The sequence below is a fragment of the Hirundo rustica genome, chromosome Z, assembly GCF_015227805.2.
Source record: "Hirundo rustica isolate bHirRus1 chromosome Z, bHirRus1.pri.v3, whole genome shotgun sequence".
NCBI lineage: Eukaryota > Metazoa > Chordata > Aves > Passeriformes > Hirundinidae > Hirundo > Hirundo rustica.
Genome location: NC_053488.1, coordinates 452,866 through 476,721, shown reverse-complemented (window position 1 = coordinate 476,721; position 23,856 = coordinate 452,866). Strand labels below are relative to the sequence as shown.

The following is a 23,856-nucleotide window of genomic DNA, read 5'->3' as shown; positions in this document are numbered from 1 at the left end:
GGTGCCATCAACAGCTCCTGTGCTGTGTGTTCCATGCATTTACCCAGCAAAAGGAGAGTGCTGAACCTGAACACGGGGTGGGAGATGAGTAATACCCATGCAGTGATCCTGCAAACCACACAAAGAGAGCGAGTGTTGCTGCCAAACTCACATTTTGTTCTAGATGTTATCTAATATAATTTTCTCAGAAAATCATGGTATAGCTATGTATATATCCCACCAAACTACTCAATAGATCACTTCAAGCAGTGAAGTAGAGGAGAGAAGCTGCTAGCAGTTTATGTATGTGGTCCTGCAAGGTGTGACAAACTGCTGCATGGCTTATGGATGTGAGCAGGGGCAGACACCATCTGTGTGCTCCAGGCATGTCTTTCCTGGAAGAGGAGACCAAGAAAGGAGAGAAGACACTATATTTCAGAACCCAAGTGGGCTCTGTGTCTGTGAGTGCAGACACAACAGGCACAGGTGCACTCTTGCTTTAGGAGGGCCTTAGGAAGTGGGAGACACTGCATAGCTCCAGGTGTCAATGAGCTTGAGAAATCCATCCCAAATTATACAGCCTGGCAGGGTTCCTGCTGGTCACTCAGGGCTGGCACCTGGACAGCTGGGAGAGGGGCACTGGGGACAATGCTGTGTGGCACAAGGGTGCTGCCCCTGTGCAGGAACGTGCACACAGGCACTCGGGACCAGCAGCAGCTGTGCTTGTGCTTCTGCCTTTCCAGAGCCTACTCTGGAAAAGGGAATAACCACATAATAGAAGGAGGAACCCAAGAGTGATTTTTCTGCTGCTTTTCCTCTGTTTAATTCAGGAAATGCTGTCCTCACAGATGAGGGTGGCAGCAGCAGCTCAGCCTGGCTGTGGTTGCTGATTCCAAGCTGCCTGTGATGATCTTCCTACAATGGAAGCAAAGTTAAAATCAAGGCGCCTTGCTGGTTTGTGGCCAGCATGGCCAGGGAGTCTTTCAAGCACTCATACTTTCCATGCTGGTCCTTGGCATCTCCTGCTGGAAAAAGGACATCTGATTCATTCCCACTTACCAAAGATGAGTCAGGATTATACAAATTCCATTTAGTTTGTGTAACAACTCTACTTCCCATGTTGCAAACTTTCCTGTCTGCTGCTATTCTACTGAACAAATCTCTGAACACACAGTGATGGGCAAGAGATGCCCCCAGTGGGGGCTGGTATGTCCTGGTTTTTGGTCCCTCCCTAGGACAGATGGGGGTTATCACCATTTTAATTTCTTTCAAATTGCAAATACTGCTGCCTCTGCAGTGATTCTCCCACCAGACAGGATTTAATAACAGCTGACTACTGGCTGCAGCTCAAACAGCAGCTTGTTGTCAGCTTCCCTCTCCTGACAACCTGACCCCCAAAGTCTACTGCAGGCAGTCCCCTGGCCCAAGGTACACGTCCTGTCCTTGTCAGTTCACTAAATCCTTACCCGGCTTTGGCATTACCCATGCGCCAAAGATGACTTTGCCTGTGTTAGCGTGGCGAGAGGGAGGGAAGCTGCTGCACTCCCCACCTGGTGAGTGCTCTGCTACTCCATGGAAGTGTTGGAAGCACCCAACAATCTACACCACCGAAAATACTTTAGAGTGCACCTGAGTTAGGAAAACACTTGTGCTGGCATACCACACCACACTGCTCCTCAGATGTGCCAGCACTAAGGACAACCCTCTCCCATTCACAAAGGGAGAGAGGAGACCAGGTTGATCTCTTGGGTACAGAGGAGGCGAGAGGCACCAGAGCAGCATCCAGCCCCAGCCCTGAGGGTTTCACTGCTCAGCAGCAATCCATGTTTAGTTCCATCAGCCAGATTACCAATCTCAGATGGCTTTCTCCTCTGCAGCACAAAAGGGCAGGTGGGCAGGCTCTTGACTTGTTTCATGTGAAAGAACAGCTACAGCAGTTACATGCCTGGAAGGGTCCCCTAATGACAGCACTGCTCCCTGTGGGGCACAAGGTGCTCCTACAGCTGCTCTATTTGAGCGTGCGTTTTCCACAGTGTGGTGGCCACCACGAGCCCATGGCAAATCACCTGCTGCTGTCTTTACTGATGGGGGGGCTACCTGCACCTTGTTGGCCAAATTATAGGCTCACATTGTCTAGGGGTGGTGGGGGGGGGGTAGGGCTCATCTCCCTTCCAGCCCCAGGGATCTTTTCTCTTTGTCCCTTCATCTCCAAATCCTCTGCTTCAGAAGTTAGGCTCCCATGCAGCCACCATGCAAGAACTGGCTTGGCTTCAGATCAGTCAAAAATTTCCATCTTGCACTGCAGGGGTGCAAATAATAATGTAGGGTGAAAAAGCAACTGCTGAGCATCATCTCTCTACTCATGAGATTTTTTTATTACTTCTTAGAGCTGTCCAAAAATGTCAGTCTTACATAACTAAATCTAGTTTGTGATACATCAGAATTCTAATTATACCTTTTGTACCTTATATATACACCACAGTTTAAACATCCTAGAGCTGGCAGGCAGATGGGGTTTAACAGGAACTATTCCATCAACAGATGCTACTACTGAGTTCTCTTTGCTCAGTCTGGGAATGAACTGATGGGCAAGGCAAGAAAACATGTTTTCTTACAGAGACACCATCTGCCAGCTTGAGAAGCTGCTGTTACCAATGACTCAGGATCACTTGTATAAGGAAAAACATTATTAGTACCATTCTCAAGACAGCCCTACCATTAACTATATATTAACTGTATTATAACTATTGACTAGCATCAAGACTGTAGCAATAAGAAAATACTCTAACTCATTAGTCTAAAAGGAAAAGAACTGTAAACAAAATTAGTTGAGAAAGGGCAGTTATTTCTCTTGGGAACCCTTAGGTAACAAACCTGGGTTTAATCATCTTTGCTATCATATTCTGTGTAGAATTGTTGCATGACATCAGACAGAGCTTTTCCAGTTGTGGAAACTTACAGTCTCCACATAACAACAACAAAAGGTTTTTTTTTTTATCCGCGCTTATAAAGAAAAGAAGGGATTACTGGAGATGAGGAGTTCCCATGGACTGTTTCATAGAACAGGACGACGGGAGGTGTAAAGGTGTCCCAGCACATGCAGGGTACTAAGGGCCCACCGGGCACATGGCTCTTCTCAGCAGATCAGAAAAGGAAAAAAGATGCTGATGGCAAGGCAACACCAGAGTGGGGGCTAAAGCACCTCATTCCAAGTAAAACTCACTCCAGCTGGCAAGCAGCGTGCTCCTGTGTATCCCACCACAGGAAAGCATGCTGTACCCATGTTAAAACCTGGATTATCCCAGAGCAGACAGCAAGAGACAAGCCAGCAGGAAGGCTCTGCAGTGGTAATGAGTCCCACCTCTATTTATGTGCTGGGATGCAGTGAGGTGCAAACAGCTGCAGTTTTCTACCTGCCAGCATGGGTAAAAGGCTTGTCATGAAGCACAGCTATTTTCTGATTCAAATGAACCCACTATTTCCACTAAAATAAGAGCTGGTAATCCAATGGGTGTTTCAAAATCGTGTTTCCTTGCAGCTGCAACACTGAACCAGAATCTGCAGCAGTTTTCTGCATATCCCTAAGGCAGGCATGAAACAAAGCCTACAAAGCTTTGAGAGTCAGCAAAACAGTATTTTATAGCGACTCTGTAGCGTCTTAAAAGACTCTTAGGCTTCTTACAGACCAAAAATATACTGGATTTACTACGTTATGAATATCTCAAAGCAGACCTGAAAAATTTCTGGACCAATCCCGGTCCTGTAAGGCAGGTCTCATGCATACTACTGGCATTCAGCAGAAGAGGAAAGAGAGGAAAAGAGCTGGCAGGTGCAAAGAAGACAGGATGTGAACAGAGAAGGCTCCTGGGACTGCTTTAAACACCTACGGCTCTGGCAAACAGCCCTTTCAGAGGGGAATAATCTGAGCAGCTTCTGACAGGCTGCGTGATGGTAACCCACAGAAGATGTGCTTATCTCTGTAGGCAATGACCTCTTTGTGGAGAAGACAGGAAGAAGACTGTCTGTTGACAGGACCCAAGGGAATGACCTGAAGTTGTGGCAGGAGAGGTTTAGATTATTAAAAAAAGGTTCTTCCCTCAGAGGGTGCTAGGACACTGAACAGGCTCCCCAGGCAGTGGTCACAGTCCCAAGGCTGCCAGAGCTCCAGGAGTGTTTGGACAGTGCTCTCAGGCATAGGATGTGACTCTTGGGGATGACCTTGTGCAAGGCAAGGAGCTGGACTGTGTGATTCTTCCAACTCACATATTCGGTGAGTCTATGACTCGTGCTGTCCTGCCACGCACAGTCAATATCCCTCTTCTTACAGGATGTCAGGAAACAGAGCTGGCTCATGTTTGGAGAGATGAAATAAATCATAACCACCACGTTAAGTCATCAGAGAGCCCAGGAAGCATCTGAGGACTGCTCGATCTTATGTGTAGTGAAGTAAATTGCATAACAGGTTGAAGACTTCTCATCCTAATTGCAAGTGACTTTGAAAGCTGAAAGCAGGGTGCCAGCAGATTCTGTCTCAAGGGCAGATGGGGAAGGCCTGGTCACTTCCTCCCACATCCACTGCAGATGTGGAGGCTGGTCGCTGTGGTAACACACCCCCACAGGGATCCGGGGCTCCTGCTCACCGCATGCCAACAACTAGGATGGGAGACAGCGTTTCTTCTCATTAGCTCTTAAAATAAGCCTGGTATGACTAAATTGCTGCAGCAATACCTTAGAAATTAGTAACTGCCTAATTGCCACAACACGGAGGTCTCCTCACCCAATTCCTAGACTATTGCAATTACTAAATGATCAACCTTTTAAAAAAACCCAACAAACCAAGCTCCCTGAAATTCCCAACCTGTCCTCTCCACCTGATACTTTACACCTATCTCGATTCCCAGCAAAAACCTTGGAGCTCAGAATGCTGCATTCTAAAAAGTGAGCAGATCTTACTGTACCTGAATTAAAATTCTACGCAAGGAAGAATACTGAAACATATCTGCATTACGGCAGTGAGGAATTTATGTCAAGGTGAACATAGCCCAGGAGCTTACTGCATGTGAGAGCTGCCAAAGTTACTAATTAGCTGACAGAATGAGGAAAAGTAGTTGATGCATGAACCAAGGCAGTAACTACAGAGACAACAACACCAGCCCTGAAGTCTACTGCAGAGTTCCATGGTGCAGATGGTCTTCTGGAGCCAGAGACAGTTTCAGGATAACAAGAAAAGTCAGCCTGTAGAGCTCTAAGGAGGTAGAGAAGGAAAATGCACTCCCACCTTACTGCACTGTGGTGAGAGACAATGGAAGAAGTGTCTTGGCCTTTCTGAAGCACATGAACCCTTCTTCTGCCAGAGAAGCCTGAGTTTATTTGAATTATCTTAAACCTTTCTTCTAAACCTAGTCAATGTCCAAACCCAGGTAACAAACACTTAAGTTATACAAAACCATACAGCAATGTTAAAGCAGAGGGCAAAGCAATTTAGCCTACCAGATACTTCAGCAAAAAAACAATTATCTCCAAATAACTGCACTGTAGGAAAAAAACCCTGAGGCTTCAATTTAGAAAGGGTACCACAAGCCATAGAGAGCTGTAACAGCTGCCTAGGTTTAGGCATGTCTTTTAGTCCCACCAATTTCACTGACATTGAAATGTTAATTTATGCCTGTTGAACTTTTACAGTGCTTTCCTGGACCTGGGCCAAAGGAAATGGGTGCTGCTTGCAGCTTGCACTGAAGAACCAGAGTATTTCCTTCTGAACACTAATGATTAAAACAGTTAGACCAGTTCCTAAAGACAGTGCTGCAGTGAGAAAATGCATTTCCATCATCATTCTCTTTTTAAGAGGGCTCCAGCAGATAAAGTTTTCCTCCACATGCTCTACTGCCACAGGCAGACCTTTCTCAGACGATTTGGACAAGTCTGAGTGGTTTAGGTCACTTAGAGAAGCTCTTTTAAAGGTATTAGCAAAAGCAGGTTTAATGTAAACGTGCAAAAGGATGATGAGGTTGAACGACAGGGTTCACTCTGGTAACTGCAACATGGATGATGCACACAGAGGAAAATCTGTCTAGAATCAATGTAGAATGATTTACACAGGCACCATGGATGCCAAAGGCTAAGGGAGGGCTTGCTGCTGAGTCATAGGGTTCAGGCTTGGGCAGGGGGTTATGCCTGAAGGATTTAGCAGCACCTAACTGCTGACTAATTTAACATTTGTGAAATTATTCAATTCCTATAAGCACAGCAGGAATTTAATTCTATATCTAAGATGGCAATATCCATACTATACTTCCCATAGGGGATTTTGATTTATTTACACACACAGGAGTATATACATGCACATACAAATATGCTCAAGGGTACCTATTAAAGATCAAATGCCTTTTCACCTCTCGAGAGGCAAAGATTGAGCTTCAAGGAGCAAGAGGCCTAAAGCTGTACATCTTGAGCTGAAGCTCATCATTCAGACTTCCCCTTCTTTTCTGTTAAGGAAATTCTTCCATTACATCTTTTATTTCAGTAGTTTTTGGCTCTTTAAGACTGGAAGGAACAGAAAAATATAGCAACTACATATGCACAGATACATAATTTTGTGGATAACGGTTTGTTGTACAGTAAGAGAAAAGAATAAGCTTTTGTACAAATTAGGAAACTGACAAAGTATTAGCTAAGTATTACACTCCTAGACCATGTCTCAAGCCATAACCTGATTTAGAAGTCAGCTGCACAGAATAATTAATGCAGGTACATTTCATTCATTAATAGCTATGGCACTATTTAACACCCTGCAGAAGGAAAGAAGGAATTCAACCTCACATACAGATTACTTCAAGCATGGCTGTTGTCCTGGAAACAGCTATATCCATGTACCTATATCCACCTTTCAGCACCAAGCAACCTGAAGATCAGATCTGGTTAAAGATGCATTACATTCCCATCTCAAAAGTTTTATGACCACACCAGGACATCCCTCAGTGCCCATCCAGCATCCTGCCAGGCCACCAGATCACAGCACTCTCCACTGGAGATTGAAACTGGCTTGTCTGCCTCAATAACATCCTCTTATTTTGTGTTTATGATGGGGATCTTAATGAAAGCGATTCTTCTTCTCAATATTACCAGTTCTGGAGAGGCTACTACCCCTGTCTGAAAACTCCCTTTGATTTTAGTTTCCTCACACCCCAATATTTTCGCATTTTCAAAGCAACAAGACTTTCAAAGACCTAATAAAAGATCACTTTTCTTGTGATCCTCATTTTAGCCCTCAGCATGTCTGTGAGACTTACCATACAATGCCTTGCTTGCTATGAGCAGGCACTTTCCCTCATCATTCCAGTTAGTGTTCTTCCAGAACATGAGAAACCAGGTATCACATCAGCAAAAATTTTAAGAGTGTTATGTAAAAGAAAAAAAAAAAAAAAAAAAAAAAAAAAAACAAAAAACAAAAAAACAATCTACCACAGTATGATTCCATGACTTTGCTCCCTCTCATAATCTGTAGTTCTCTTAAAAACAAAAGTGATGTCAGTTTGCTGGCTCTTCAGGTTTTAGGTTCCTTGCACAGATCTTATTCATCTCAGATGCTGCCAGACACTGGACATCTGACAATCAGAGAGGAGAAATGCAGTCAGAGCTGCTTTTTGGCTGTATCCAAGGCACTGGAACATCAGTGACCAATCCTAATACACGACGGCCAAAGAACAGAATAGGAAACTCAGAGAAGTTCAGATTTTTCCCTGTATCAAACAACAAATAAGTGAAAAAAGTAAAAAATCATGTGTTTTTCATTCCTAAATTTATCGGTCCAGTTTTGTCTCTTAGGATATGAAAAATTTTTCTCACAACCTCATTCTCAGCACCTACTCTAGACTCTCCAGGGCCTTGTCCAGAAGTCTCCAAACTCCAGAAGATGGAGAAGCAGTGCTGAGGCCCCTCTGTTCAAGGATGCCACACTGGTCTATTCCAAACACATCCCAGCTATTGCTGTTCAGAGAAGCTAAGGCTGTCAGAGAGGAAGAATTCCAGTTCAACAGTATCATCAGTGGTCTCTACTGGTACATTACTCTTTTCCACAGTGGGTGAATAATGTTGTGCTTCATGTCTTGAAGTCAATATCCTGGAAGTTCCATTGCAGGAACATGCCTCTGGTTGTGTGATGCTGGTTGAGCAAGCACAGTTTGCATGGTAAACACCTGGACAGGAATTGGGTTGGCAATGACTAGGGATGTAGTATTCAGCTGCCTCTGGACTCGATTCTTCTGGATTATGAAAAGGATAACCAGGCATGCAACAGGTCTGGGGACAGTTCTTGGTTTTGAATCCACGGTAAAGACCTAATTTAGCAATAAGAGGCTTCCCAGCATTAATTTCCTTTCTTTCATCCATTGTATCTTCTATTCCTGAATACTCATAGTGCAAGCAAACAGTGAAGATTAAATGTTCCTGCAAAAGCGGAAAGAGGGGGAGAGAAAAAGTTATACTTCCTCTCCAAATAAACACTATAGGAAGCCATTAGGGAGGCTCTGGTCTCCTGGAGAAGCAGAGTGACCTTTTTAGGAGCTAGAGACACACAATGGGCAAGCCTTGTTTCCTGAGGTCCTCTTTTGGTCAGTTCTTGTTCACTGAACAGTCTGTATTTCCAGAAGCACTTGTGTTACCTCAACTGCCAACAGCACTGTAAAAGAGATGCCAGGCTGTGTCTGGCACAGATGTTCATGACGCAAAGATACAGAGACACTCAGCAGTGCCCCAGTCTGCTGAAGTGAGAACCTTTCAAAACTGTGTGCCCAGGAGCACAGGCTGATGATACACAACACTTTCATCTCCTGCTAATGACTTTATAAGAGGCAGCTCTGCTTCAGGTTATGTTCTTCCTAAAAAGCATAGGAACACCCTCAGAGCATGCAATAGGTGATCTGCACAAAAATAACCACCTTGGCCATGTTCAGCATGGGCCTGGAAAATATAAAGGGCCTTGCAGACTGGTTTCAGGACTGCATATGCATCAGTTCCCTGCCTTTTACTTTTCAGCTGAAATTAAAGTCACTGAACTGTGTTATTATCCATTCTTTCCCTCCAAAGAACTTACTACAATAACAATACACAGCTGCCTCAACAGAACTGCAAAGCGACATAAGTAGTGTCAATTATCTGGGCAAACTTGTAATAAATAGTATACACTAACCCTTAGTTTTTGCAGTGAACTCAGCCTGGTGTAGAGGCAGTGTTTGGGAAGGTCCTTTGATACTAAATAGCTTCCAGTTTCCTCAGGAGTTCCTTTATTGGCCTCTTTAGGATCTATGTCCAAGTCCTGTTGCCAGAAAAAAAAAGAGAACTTCATTGATGATATAGAATTTGTAGATCATGGAACAGTACTTCTCTCAGTTTGAGAAGATGCAGCACTTTAGACCCATTTTACCCATTCACAAGATGCAGCTTGATATGGGTGGAGCAGAAAATTTTCAACTTCAGTGAAGCAAGATCACAAGACAGCAGCAGGAAGCACTTACGAGTGGAAAGTCTGTGATGTGGGCTCTGCAAGCTGTGATTTCAGGGGGCTTCTTAACTATCCGGGTATAGATTATCATGACATTGGAGAACTCAGCTGCAAACCCCAACTGAATCTGAACACCACACTGGAACTCAAGGGACATACTTTCTGGAAGCTCTGCCAATAAATAACACATTGTTACAGTCTAAATATAAACTTAGCATATATATTTTTCTTTTTCAATCATTTAACAAACAAGAATTAAGTGGTATCACAAATAAACATCTGCATCTCTGAAAGAATCTTCCCATAGGATGAGTGGTCTTAGAAATGCCATCCCTGACCCTCTGCCCCAACTGTCAAAGAAATTTGAAGATGCACTCCAAGAAGTTTAGGTGAAAAAGGGAAAGAGGTCTTAAACCCCACTGCCCTTCTTAAAAGGCTAGGAAGCCTGGAACTCATCTCAGTCTTATTTTTCTTGTCTGCATTGAAAACTTCTTTTCATCATGCACATTTTACCGTACAGTTCACCTGGCTAGTTTAGGGGATGACTTTAGAATGAAATCAATGACATCTTACAAATGTCACTGCTAGACACGCAGTACTGGGAGACTGTCCCTGAAGGCAAACCCGTAAGTCTCCCCTCCAGTGTCTGAGTGAGAATACACCTGAATTCTACACGTCACCTTGTTCATTACTGTCTCATGTAGGGGTAAATCCCAACACAAAAGCTTCCAACTGAACATAGTAATGAAAATGTAGCTATAAACTTGAATTTCTTCCATTTCCATTTGATAGTACACGCTCTCCCTTTTTCCATCATGGCAGTAGGATCATCTAAAAGCAGACTGTACTGTACCGTGAGCTTTGGCCCACTGCAGGTTCCGTGCCAGGGACTCTGCAGAAGATGTGCTTTGTTGAACAGGATCAGTTAATGCCCTTTTCTCTGACAAGCTGCTGCGGATCTCCAGGGCTTGCTTGCCTTTGGTAAGGGGACACTTGCCCATATCTAAGAACAAGATGCAGAGAGGTTCTTTCAAAATCAATGCTATTGCAATTCCAACTGAATTGTACCTTCCTGCAACGTGTGGTTGCAGTGGTTATGCCAGAGCCAGCACATCCATCAAGAGCTGCAGTTTTACAAGTATTTCTTGCTCAGCTCTTCCTTCCCTGAAGACCAAAGCAGCTCTCCAGAGCCCCGAGGGGTTGCACGTGGCCTGGCCAACATTGTCCTCTGTCCCTCAGAGCCAGTCCAAGCAGCATCACAGCTTTGACAGGGTAAGGTAACTAATCTCAAGAATGTGAGTAATTCCATCGGAAGAGGTTATTCTAAAGCACCGAGGGCAAGGCGAGTATTTTAGGTTAGATACAAGGGCCCAATATTGATTATTTAACAGCATCACTAATGACCCACGTGTCAGGACAGAGTACAAAACTTGGCAAGTTTGCAGATAATTAAAAATAAATCTTGGTATCCCACAAGACTGAGCTGCTCTTTAGAGGGTCCTGGACAGGCTGTGGAATTGGGCAGAGAGGAATGTAATGAAGTCCAGTAACAGGGGACACCAAGTTCTGCTCCCAGGCAGGAATAATCCCTTGCACAGGTCCACAGAGGACCCGACTCACTGGGATGCAGCTCTGCAGGGAAGGACCTCAGGGACCTGGTGGCCATCAAGCTGACCATGAGCCAGCACTGCACTCTTGTGGCAAAGGCACAGCAAGAACCACGGTGCCAGAAACTGCAGCCTTTTCCATGGGGCCTGTTTCCAGGAACATCAATGGGAACATTCCTCTGGCAGTGTCTGCACAGCACCTCTGTACTTCCCGACACTCAACACCTGGGAATACTCACAGTAGTCCTTGTCACGCTGTCTGGCAAGTCAGTCCCTCCCTGCACTCTTGAACAGAACACAAAGCTCTGCGTCCTGCAGCTGCCCAGGGCAGGGCTGGGCTGGGCTGATGCACCTACACACACCCAGTCTGACACTGTTCTGTGCTCGGAGCAGGTGTTTGCACAGCAGTACGTTTTCCCTCCACACTTCTCACTTTAGTGCTTCTCCCATCAACTCCAAAATACAATCACTTAACCAAGCAAATTAACACAGCACTGCCCTTTTTACTGCACTTAGAGAACAAATCATTATCATTGCTATAGCACTCTGAGGCAAGGAGAATTATGTTAATTGTTTAAATGAACACGCAAACGACTGGACTACCACAAGCAGCTGGCACCACAGAACAGAAGAGCAGTTTTGTGGATGGACAATTCAAAGCTCCATGCTTTGAGAAATATACTTAGAGCAAATAAGGTTCACTGAAGAGGAAAGTATAAAACTGAACACTATTAAAGAAGCTCAGCATCAGGAATGTTGTTAATATGCTGCCCAGTAGCATCTGCTATTTGAACAAAACACAAGACATTTAAGTAGTGTAACACATTCACCATGAGAGGAAGGACATGGAAACAAAGTTGTTTTCAGTAATGCAGACTGAGACTGTTAGTGCAGCAAGCTGGAGTTCACCTTCTGCAACCTCATCAAGCAGAACAGTGACCTTCTTGTCTTCTAACAAACGGTCCTTCAGGAACTTCATGAAGATTCCATTGGCCAACCCCAACTGCTGAATTTCAAAAGCTTCTGCTCCTTGGCACCTGTGAGATCATCAGCATCAGACAAGGGAAAAACACTGAAAAACCTGCATGATTAAGAGTAAACTTATATTGGGAATGAGGAAAGAAACCCTACAATTTGAAAACCAGGTTGTGTCCATGGTCTGCACTTTGTGTTCCCTTGCAAGCAGCTGATGGAAGTCTCTCTTAAAATGACATCACAGACTAGACCTGTTCATCAAACTGCTCACATGAAGAGCTTAAATTTATTATAGATGACTTCAGTGAAGCTCCTGACTACTTCTATTCAGGAGTTTTTGCACTTGAAAAGTGACCAGTGTTACTGGCCCACAGCAAAGTTCTGAAAAAGCTACACAATCTCAGTCATTTCTGTGGCACAGAAGAAGATAAACTTCCTTACGTTGCATATCCAAAAACAATGTTGGCTGTAACTTTCAGGGCATCCAAGATAAGAATTGTGTCATCATACTCATTTCTGTAATAAATGGAAAGACAAGAAAGTAAAATAATAATTTGAGAACTAATAATGGCAACAAAATCAAAATACAAAGAAGAGTTCAGAACCAGTAATTTGTTTCACTCCTACAAGTCTGAAATGAATCCTGACTGCTCAAATACAAAAGTCAGCACCATGAACTTTGCAGTAGAGTGAATTCTCAGCCTAAAGACTTCTTATCAGCAGGAGGCCCAGCTTTCTGTTAAGAAAAGAGCTGAGGTCAGCTCCCACCACCCAGGAAAGCAGGAGATACCTCTTGCGACACATATCCAGCAGGAACACGTTGAGTCCCGTCTGCTTCTCCTGCATCAGCCGCAGGATGTTCTGCACGCACAGGCAGTTTGCTGAACGGTAGGGATTCGGGGCATCGATAGGAACCATGAAACTGTTCCCATAGTTTTCATAGCCATGGCCAGCATAGTACAACAAACCTGAGTTCAAAACAGGTGTGACAGTGAGCAGTGCATCAAAACCGTCATGCACAGCGCTGACCGTGGGCCAGGGAGTTCACTGAAGCCACTCCAAGCCACATAAACGTCAACTCCACAATGCGCTAACACAATAAATTAAAAGAAGCACAAAAGTCACACATGCAATAGAATCAGTTACATATTTGCATAAACACACCAAGCTAAATACTCTTAAAATGTTCTAAGTAGCTATGACCTCTAACAGAGGCCAGTCTGTTATGTGTGAAGTGTGACTCACAGATAGGAACAAGGAAATGTGCCAGCTGTAAAACACCTTTTCCACATGTGCAATTACAAAGCTCTGAGCAGCAGTAAGTCTGCAGTTTATAGGCAGAAAAAAAAATGCTGAAGAGTTTGGTTGGACTCCAGAGTGCATCCCCATTACAAAACTACCAAAGCTCATGTTCAGTTGATTGCAGCTATATCTCCTAGTTACAGACTCATGACTCTTCTGGGTACAAGCTCTTTGCATGCTTACCTAGCCAGAAATTATTATCCTGCCATCATGTCCCTCATGTGTCACTACACAACAGTCTACAACATTTTAAAGATTTAGAATCTTCAATAAAACATGGAATATTTTTCTAGAAAAAAAAAAACAACAACCTGACCAGGGAATTAAAGGAAGTTTTTCTCAACACTGAGAAAGGAAACTGCAAGCTAGGACTTAGATTTTCCTTATATGAATAAAAATGTCCAATATTAAAGTCATATAAATTTGCATGAAGATTAGATGATCTTAGAATCAAAAATCTCTACTGCCATAAAATGCAGTTACCAGAGGCTTGTATGATTTAATTGAATTTTCCTATTGTCTATTCCCAGTGCTGGTTTTCCTTAATGATGCACATTCCATCTTTTTAAAAGAATTTTTATTTATCTAGTCAAAGAAGTCTATGGGTGAGATCTGTAATTAGAATATAGTGCTCAGCTAAATAAAAGTCAACAGAAACCTGACAATTTATGCTGGCTGAAGATACGATATTCTTATGTATAAGTTGTTATTCTTACTAAAATTTGCTGAGAAATTTAAGTCACTACAACACTGGCACATTCAGAGAAAACCCAAAATAAGCCTCACCCTAACATACAAAGATGATCTTCTGTTAATTAAGCCCATGGAGGTGGGTGTGCTACATGTTTTCACCTTTTCACTACTCACAGCTACAAGAAATGAAAATATGAGGGCTACCTGAGCCTGGTGAGCTTCAAGAGAGCTAAAAATGGTATCAAGTGCAACTGCATGACCTTGTGTCAGGCCCTAAGTTAAAAGGAAAGTCTTAATGTGATTTCCAGAGTTTGGATCTGGACCTAAATCAGGGTGATATTTGAGATTCTATGTATCTGAGCATATATTCTGTAAGTAATTGGACTGACTGACTGCATTCCTTTTCTATCCTTGGCAGATGACCGTGCTATGTGACAAGTACCTGCAACAGTTAATATGCTGAGCTCATGATCAGAAATAAATCTGCACATACCTGGGGTAAGTGGAGTAAACATGTTTGGAGGGCCTCAACGGAGACTCTCACACAACAATTTTAAGTAGGCTCATGTTCCTCAGAGACGTCAGCATTTAAGCGATATCTGCCTCCCTCCCTCCCTCCCTCCCTCCCTGCCTCAGTCCCTCTCATTTAAAAAGAAAGCAGCCTAAATATTTTTAGCCTTTCAAACACATGGGCCTGTGCTTTTACCCTGTGTGGAATACAATGTTAATTGCAACCTACATTTAGAACAGCACAGACTAAGACAGCAGAGGAGACAATCATCATCACTTTGTTTACTACTCCTGCCCTTAAGGACCAGCATCTGAAATGCCACTTTCCTGGCAGTAAGCCAGAATTACACAACCTAGCAGGCATCAGGTTTATATGTAGCAGGGACTAAACAGCAGTAGTCATTATGTCTCTTCTATCTGAAGCTATGCCCACCAGAAAAGGCAATAAATCATTACCTATTTGTGCACTAACAGCATCTTTTTTAGGCTTTAAGTCATTAATAGCCACTATGCAGAAAGAACAAAGTGATCATTTAAACTAAAGTAGTTATTGCCAAACATCACTGAAGAACTGTTCTGCTAACCTTTAATATCAACTGGCTGGAAAAGTACAACTGCAAAAATATGCCATGTAAGAACTTTCATATGGTGCTGCTGAGAAACTCATTAAAGCCTTTCAGTACTTTATTTTTCAGTACTTTACATTCATGTCCGCTATTAAAGAGAAAAATTGAGAAGGTGCAAAAATCTCGAAGCTCACCCTAACAGATAAGCCATCTATTTCCCAGGGAATAATAAAAGCAAACTGCTCTCAAAAGCCTCATGTTCCTGCCAGACTGAGGCTTCGTGTCGGGCAGGTTTTGGCTCAGATATAAATGCCCAAATGTCAGAGCAGGCAGTTCTGCACAGACAGAGCATCAGGTAACACCCTTCAGGAAAAAAAAAAAAGAAAAAAAAGTCATGCTAAGAAATAAGCTGACCTTGTGTTCCAGAAAGGGATCAAATGATGTTTTCTCAAATGGACTTTTACTACAGGAATTCTGCAATCTATTAGAGACCTGGGAAAACTTTTTGCTCTCTGTCCTAAATAATTTCTCGAGTTTTTTAATACAATCTTAGCAAAGAGAATCTTAGAAAAATGACAAAATAGTGGCAGCTAGCGGAAAATGTTAAGAACTTTTCTTACACTCCAAACTAGATCACTCTGGGCCTTTTCCATGCAAGGCTTTTGCTCTATGCATCAATTCCATCATGCTCTCCCCCACTTTTGTCTTGTGCTTTGTCCCCCAAAATCAAATTTAGGCACGCAAAGTACTATCAATACTATCAAATTAATTAGAAGCCTGCACTGCAGTTTTAGGTGTGGTTACAGAATAAAGTTCAAACATCTGATCTGTTCTAAAAGTAAAGGAACAATAACATTTTAACCAAAGTCAGAGGATATGCTGGTGGGTGCCTTTAACTTATTCTTCCTGTTCTACATACATCATACTTACCCTGAAGTTTGTTTAGCAGAGGCAAATACCAGATGTTTGCTACTTGATACATACAAAACCAACCTAATCCAGAAGGGATTTTACGTGTCCTTACCATAAACTCCTTTGTCCAGGAGAAGTAAAAATTCATCCACTGCATTTCGCATCTCAGACTCAGTAAGATCCAGCAAAGAAACAACTTTGAAATCCAGCTGCCTTAGCAAACTGGTCAATTCATAGACATCTACCATTGGAGCCTTGAGCTGGGGATGATTCCAGTAGCTCATGTTTCCCATTAACAGAGCCACCTTGTCTGTGGCTGCCAAGACACACAGAGAGAAAAAAAAATGGTACATTTATATATTCCACGGATTCAACACCTTTAAATGTAAGGTTTTCCAAAGTGAAAAGACTTTCCAATCTCACTTCAGGCACACTATATTATGTGCTTTTACAAATCATCCCACACCAATAACACAGCTCAACTCTCTTTTCAGCCTGAAGAAAAAAACTTACCCACATGAGAGGGGAGCACTTACACTCCCCCTCACACAAACCTGAAAGAGCCATAAAATTCTGAGAGGCCAGCAGCCTTTCCATCTGGTTTAGTATCAACAGGACAACATGCCTGACCACTCAAGTCTACAATGCAAATTTAAGAATGTGATAAAAAAACCTAGCAAGTATTCCTCAGATCACATATGCTATCCATCTCTTTATGAGCTTCAGCTCAGCATCAAAGCATCCAGATGACGGAGCAGGGAGAGCTGAGTTTGCAAGGACAGCATTTCCTCAGCAGACAGGATAGCAATCCTTTCTATCACATCATCCCAGAACCATTGCCTCCAAGTGTTCAAAGGAATGGAGTAACACACTGGCTAAGGCTGGGCCACAGGAATCTGAAGCAGTAAACTGAAACAGATGAGAAGCTGCAGATGCTTCACAGGGTCACTAAAAATACTGGTGCCCTCAGCAGAGTTTACTCCTGAAAGGGCAAGCAAGCATTCTAAAAGGACTACACAAATGGCCACAGATCTCCCTCGCTGCAGCTCTCTATCTGCCCCATAGCTCTTGCACTGGCACTGTCAGTAGGAGCAATATGCAAAAGCAGCAAACTCTGCTTCCTAGATGTCAAATACATACAATCATATCAGTACAAAACTACTTACCCACAGGTCTGTGACTAGATTCTTCTTGTGGGTCTGCTTGAAACAGAAGAAAAGAGCAGCACGTCAGTGACCACAGAAAATGAACTGCATCTTCCCCAGTGCCACAGTCTAGTGGCACTGCTTTGTCTAACACTGCTAGTTTAATGCAAGAAATAGCCCTCTTTTTGTTTTGGTGGGGTTTGGGTGTGTTTTGTTGATATTGTTGTTTTTGTTTAGCTGATTTCCTTCACCCTCTTCCAGCAAACATCCTGACAGAATGTGAGTAGCTAGTTCTATACATCAAGAAAGAATAGATGCTGAATGTCAAAAACTGTACATTGGCATTTTCAGTGACATCTGAACAGTTCATCCTCTCCAAACAAAATGCAGACATGCAAGGTGGGGGATGCTTAGCAGGGATTCCCATCTGGATGTGAAAATTCTTTTATATTGTACTTCACAGAGGGTGGCAGAGCCAATGCTGTGCCAAGAGAAGCAGTAAGCAGTAGTGTGCCACTTGGATAGCATGACAGTACAACAGAGAAGCCCTTCAGTGATTGAAACTGAGGCTGGGCAGACATAAACACATTTGATATCTTGCAAACCACAGACAAGAATAATTCCCTTTGCATTTGTTTAAGTAAATGTGCAGCCTTGGGTGATTTTACAAACAGCACCCCTATGATTCTCTATATGCTTCAAGTTAAATCTCTTGGAACTAGAAAGTTGCGCTGCCCTTAAGGTGACACCAGATCCTGTTCAGTTCTCAGTTACAGATACATCCAAATATTGTAAAGTTTATATTGTAACCCAGCGAGTCTTCAGTGACTTGTAACTGAAAGTTAAGGTTCATAAAGTCAAGATTAGAAATTAAAGTTTTCCAAAACTTATCACTTACCTGATTCCTGAAGATCACTTAAATCTTCTGTGAAGGAAAACATCAATAAAATAATAGTTTAAACAAGAAGCAGAAACCCCATTTTATTAGTAAAAATATAAGAGTTGTGCCATTATTAAACAAAGCTGAACACAGAAAACAAACTACCATTCTAAAATACCTTTGGCTTTGCATTTCTGCAAATCAAACCTTTTGTGTTTATTCCACACAAAGAAGAGCAAATCCTATAGCGATACATTAAGCTGTGCTAGACACAAAATTACAGCACAGTAGATGTAAAAACAAAGAGGGTGACAGTTACAACACCTCAATCCCACAGGCATGCAAATAGGTTGAAGGAAAAAGGAACAAGGTATCAGAATCATCCCAGTGGAGAACAGATGTTTGAAGGGCTGCAGAAAAAGCAACATCCCAAGCAAGAAATCTGATTTTGGGAAGCCATGTGTATTCAGAAAGATTTCAGACACAATTTTAAAACATTCTAAGCTACCAAGGGTTTCCCCTCTTTATTCTGAGAACACTGAAAAGCAGGGAAAAGAAAACTAACATCTCTGAAGCACCAGTGCTCTATTGGAGCAGCCTCACACCATTGGACACATCCCCTGTGCTGTGACTATTGCAGACTCTGGGATGCTCGAGTCGAGGCATGGTACCAACATTAAAGGTCACAATACACTTCTTCCTCCCTGTTGCAAAAATGCAAAGGAGAACAGAAATCACCCTAAGGAAGTTGCTAGAAACACTTCTGCAGACAGGGAGCTAACACTGGAACCAGCTCTATCCAGCTCTCTAAGATCACCCAGGTTCCTGAACATCTCCAGATTTTCTTGCTAGGATGTTTGCCTCCTGAGTCCCACCAAAGAAATCTCCAGATCTTTATATTCATTTGAATGCCACAAAAGAAGAAAGTAGCCTGTTTTTTCTCCTGTGTGATCTAGAGCATGGTGTCCTTGCAAAGAAGAGAGAAGCACATGCAGAAGGACGGTTGCATCCATCAGTGTTTTAAACCCAAGCTCTTAACCCACACATGCCTTTCAGCAACACTCTCAAACAACCCGACATCCCCATCACCGATTTTTAAAACTGATTCACAACTAGAGGTTTACATTACCTTCTGTGCACTCCACTGCCATAGCTCTCCTTCCTTGTGTTTTAAGGAGGGGGAAAAAAATTGGAAAACAAGCTCTCAGTTATGAGAGTTAGCACACAAGGTGGAAGACAAAGGGCACTGTCAAGCTGCTCTGCAATCCGGCTCACTTTACAGTGTTGTAAATCTGCATTGGCCACAACACTGTACAGTAATGATTCCTGAAACTCAGGAGTACTAAACTAGGGTGTTTCTTGGGTCAGGAAATTACACAATAGCATTGCCAGGTCCATCTGGAAGCTATACAAACAGATGTACTCCAGTTCACTGCAAATACACACACACTGAAACGTGTTCATTCATTCTACCTGAAATGAACAATCTCTCCTGATTGCGAAGGACTCCACGTGACAGAGTTCATGTCCCCAGGAAGGGTTAAAGTGGTTTTTAGTTGTCAAAAAGCAAAAATCAGCCTGCAATCTGGTAACAAGCCACATACATGCCAAAAAGGGATAGCACTTTTGTGCTGGTTACCATAAAAACCCAAAGCTCTAAAATTCCATTTGCTGGATGCAAGAACTGGTGTTTTAACAAATGGATAAACTGAAAATATAGAAGGCATTTGCTTGGCTTAATATTGAAAGCTTCAAAAATAAATTTTAGTGATGTAGAAGAAATGGACAAAGGAGCTGACCTGTATAAAAGAAAAACTCCTTACCTATAATGACTTCTACTTTCTCACTGTCTTCGTCCTCCCGGTCATTGAATACATGACACCAATATGTTCCTTGATGTCCCACATCCACATCAGTTACCTATGCAAGCAACATCACCATCATCTCAACAGACCTCCAAAAAATACTTGCATCGGCTATTTAAACCTTGCATCGAAGCCCCACAGGAAAGAAAGAGTAAAAAAACTAAAAGCAGCACTTCATCAGAAGTTATCCAAGTTCTGAAGAAATTATTCTCTTCAAGGGAACTTTCTGTGGTAAGCTCAAGGTGGTTAACATTAGCTCCCAAGTGTGGCCCATTGCAGTAACTTACTGTGTAGACATTTTTGTTCCCATCTGCCAAAGGAAATCCATTTCTGAACCATTGGTAATGAGGAATTGGGTTTCCAACAGCTCCACATTCTAGTACCAAAGCATCCCCCACTGTCAGGTTTTGTGGCTGAGGCTGATTACAAATGCACAACTTGTTTTCAGGCAAACCCGTTAAGCGCCCTTAAAAAATGAAAAGGAAGTAACAACAAAAGGAAGTGTGAGACAACCTAAGCGCAGCAACAGGGCTGCCCAAGGGCCTTGAGGAAGCAGGAAGGCACTTTCAGAAGGCATTTTTGCCACTCACCATGAGGTGTATCCCGAAGCTCACAAACTTCAAGGCGTGCCCACTGACTGAACATGAAAGAAGATTCACTGTTCACTCGGCAGATGTAAAAGCCAGAATCCTTTACACTCACTGGACTCAAAACCAGTTCTGGAGAATTACCATGGGGAACCTGCATCACAGGTGAACCAAAAATACTTCCATTTCGCTTGGTTTAATCTAAACCAGGATCAAGCATTACAATGTTTATTTCCAGCTCCATAACACCATGCTCAACTCCTTCACTTACTTGAAACTTACTGGTAGGCTGAGACAATTGAACTTACAGCTTTCTTTCTGCCCCATTCCACATTCACAGCCCCCAGGAATGAAGTGTTGTGAATATAAGGAACCACTGTTTTATTTTAGCACGTTCATAAGATCCAGCATTTCTTGAACTTTCGGTTTTATGACTATTTACAGCAACATTCTCTCACTGTGAACAAGAGTCTTAAAAAAAGGATGATCCAAAATCACTATGTGTTATTTTCACTGTTTAAAAACCCTGCATTCTCTATGAACTCTTACCTCCTTTTCCTGTTTGAACCACTGGTAGTGCACAAATGGATGTCCTGTTGCCCAGCAGCACAACTTGACGACCTGACCAGAGAGCACTGCTTGAGAGTCTGGCTGTACAATGATCTTTATACCTTAAAGACAGAATTTACACACAGGAAAGTCATGAAGAAATCCAAATCCATCATATATATTTTCATTTAAACTACACTTGGAGCAAAGAACATTTCTGTAATTTGTTTGTTTGTTTGTTTTTAAATTTCTCCTGATTTGCATCACAAACAGCTCTTAAGAACATAGATCAGAAAAATTCACTAGAAGATAAGCATTCCGATATGCACTCGTCGGAAGCATTCCAAACAAGTTCTAAGAAATCTGATCCACAATTTCATCAGTTTCATTTCTTTTCCTCTGGTTTATTCAGCACTAGACAGTCGCTTCCTGTACATACCATGGAATTAATGGTTCAAAAAGGAAAACCTTCCAGCTCAATTTTATGATTAATTACAAATACCCATTTCTTCCATTTTCCTTGGAAAATGCAGAGCATAAGTGTTACCTTTGAAGATGACGTCTATGGTTACCAGACTTCGAAACACACCATGCAAATTCAGTATTCATAATCTTACCTATTATCTATTTGTTATATCCTTAGCTGATACACTGGGAAACACTTTCACTTAATGAAAGAGTGAAAAGCATTGCTACAATATACTTGAAAAATCCCAAGATTGTCCTAACAATGGTTCTCAGCCCATGGCTTCTTTTCACACACTGTCCAAAGAACAGGACAACCATCAGCATGGCAAAGAGCTTGCAGGTCTCATTTCCACTTCCCATTCAAAGAGATGCTTTTTTCATTTCCCAGGAAGCTGAATTTCACCCCATCCTGAAGAAGAAGGACCTAAGAGAGGGCTCTGCTTTTGTATTACAGCAAGTAGCACTTGATATATGTGGTCCTACTTGTGTATCTCCTTGTGCTGCCCCACTTCCTAGACTTTGTGAACAACCACACTGAATCACAGAATATGCTGAGCTGCAAGGGATCCACAAGGATCATCAAGTCCAAGTGTTAGCAGAAGATAATCTAGTTCTATCCTAAGTTAGTTTATCTGTCCAGTTAGCAAGCTGGACCAAATCCGGCACGTACCAGAACTGCCTTAACTGGACCCTTCCCCTTCACTTGGGATAAGTTACTGACACTTCCAGCCCCAAGTGCTGGCAGCACTACCTGTCAGTCCACCTCAGGTCCATAAGCATCTCCCAGAAGCACAGGCTGACACCAAATCCCAGTCAGCAGACAGAAGGACAACACCCAGCACACCCATGCAGCCAAGTCCAAGTCTGCAACAACACTGCATGAACGCTTGGCTTACTTCTAACCTCAGAATCAGATGAGCCAATTACCTCAGTAATCATCTGGATCCCAGCTACCAGAAGTCAAGCACTAAAGATGTTTTTAGTTACTGTAGAGTGTTACCTTGAGTGTTTCCAGTCTAAAATCCAGGGCTCCAGTGAAAACACAGCCCAGAACTGACCTGAATGGCTGAGACAGCGGAGAGCCTCTGTGTGCTCCAGGGCCTGCAAGGACTCTGCCAGCTCCACCACAGTGCAGCCTCGATCCCCCAGCAGCTTCAGGAGACTCCAGCTGGGACTGCCTTCTGCCTCCAGCACCTGGAGGGAACACTGCTCCAAATCCAGAGGGCTATGGAATAATGTGAGAAAGACATGACACAGATATTCTTAATACTTTTTTTCTCAGAAAAAAATCACTTGTAGATAAATAAAAAGAGCTTTAAAAATAGAGATGGGAAAATCCTAGCTGATTTGGACATATTGGCAGCATTTCCTTCAAGTTTCAGGAGTTCAGAGGTTACTCAGTGACACCTCCACTGACAGAAACTGATATTAGTGAGCTGCATGGTACAAGAGACGTGTATACCTCACAATTCTCAGCAAATGTATTAAGAAACCTTCTATTTTTCACTTCTAAAGTTTCAGCAGAAAAAGTAGTACAGCACCTTTCATTTCCATGAGCCTAATTCAGAAGCCGTAGAGAGTGAGTCAGATTCTTAATTTCAAAGTACAGGAAGACTGATTTGAAAGTGGTTGTAAGCAAGTGACTGCTGGGGCCCAGCTTTCAGTAGCTAACTGCGTCTGAACCTTAGAATTCTGTTGCCATCACGCACTTTCAATCACAGCGGATTCAGTCAACACAAATAAGGAAATAATGGCAGCTACCTAAAGGGACTACAAGGTTACGTATTCTCACTAAAAAGATTAATCAACGTTTCTTTCATTAAATCACAGTGCCACGCAAGCCTGGGGACGAGACACCTTCAGTGTGTGCTGATACTTTCACTTATCAAGTGGACTTTCAGTGTTTTACGGGATTAGAGAGAGAGATAAACACCCGCCGCTGCCCGCGCCCCGCCGCTGCCCGCGCTCACCTCAGCCGCACCGTGCCGCGGCTCCCCGCTCGCTGCGCTAGCTCCCGCCAGCCCTTGCCGGGCGCCGCGCGGTCCAGTAGCTCGCTGAGCCTGCGGAGCAGCGGTCCGGACAGGCGGCTGAGGGGCAGCGGCCCCGCCGCGCCGCGCTCCATCGCTGCCCGCCGGGGCGGTGCTGCCGTCCGGAAGGAAGCGCCGCGCGGGGCACCGCGGGACGGGGCGGCCGCGCGGGGTCCGCCTGCGGGGAGCGCGTGCACCGTGCTCTGGGGGCAGCGCGTGCACAGTGCTCTGAGGGCAGTGAGCCCTGAGGGGACGCGCTCTGAGGGGACCGCGCTCTGAGGGCACCGGACCC

General features: G+C 43.3%; 1 protein-coding gene across 1 annotated transcript; it reads right to left on the bottom strand.

Moving 5' to 3' along the window:
- Positions 1-7,435: 7,435 nt before the first annotated feature.
- MALT1 (MALT1 paracaspase) lies at positions 7,436-23,659 on the bottom strand. Its single transcript, XM_040089220.2, has 17 exons — positions 23,508-23,659; positions 22,596-22,762; positions 21,070-21,191; positions 20,524-20,674; positions 20,221-20,399; positions 19,892-19,988; positions 19,198-19,230; positions 18,087-18,113; positions 17,210-17,245; positions 16,156-16,359; positions 12,851-13,028; positions 12,502-12,576; positions 11,995-12,122; positions 10,332-10,481; positions 9,492-9,649; positions 9,167-9,292; positions 7,436-8,424 (listed from the first exon to the last, which is right to left on the bottom strand). The coding sequence occupies exons 1-17, from the start codon at positions 23,657-23,659 to the stop codon at positions 7,960-7,962; spliced, it is 2,448 nt and encodes an 815-aa protein (XP_039945154.1). The 3' UTR covers positions 7,436-7,959.
- Between the last annotated feature and the right edge of the window lie 197 nt (positions 23,660-23,856).

Bases quoted from the DNA above. Each gene is read 5' to 3' on its own strand.
- MALT1 (XM_040089220.2), bottom strand. From the start codon at position 23,659: ATGGAGCGCGGCGCGGCGGGGCCGCTGCCCCTCAGCCGCCTGTCCGGA. The intron at 20,675-21,069 runs GTAAGAGTTCAT...CCTGTGATGCAG, and splicing joins GGTTCAAACAGGAAAAGGAG to GTTCCCCATGGTAATTCTCC. The intron at 12,123-12,501 runs GTAAGGAAGTTT...ATGATCTCACAG, and splicing joins ATTGTTTTTGGATATGCAAC to GTGCCAAGGAGCAGAAGCTT.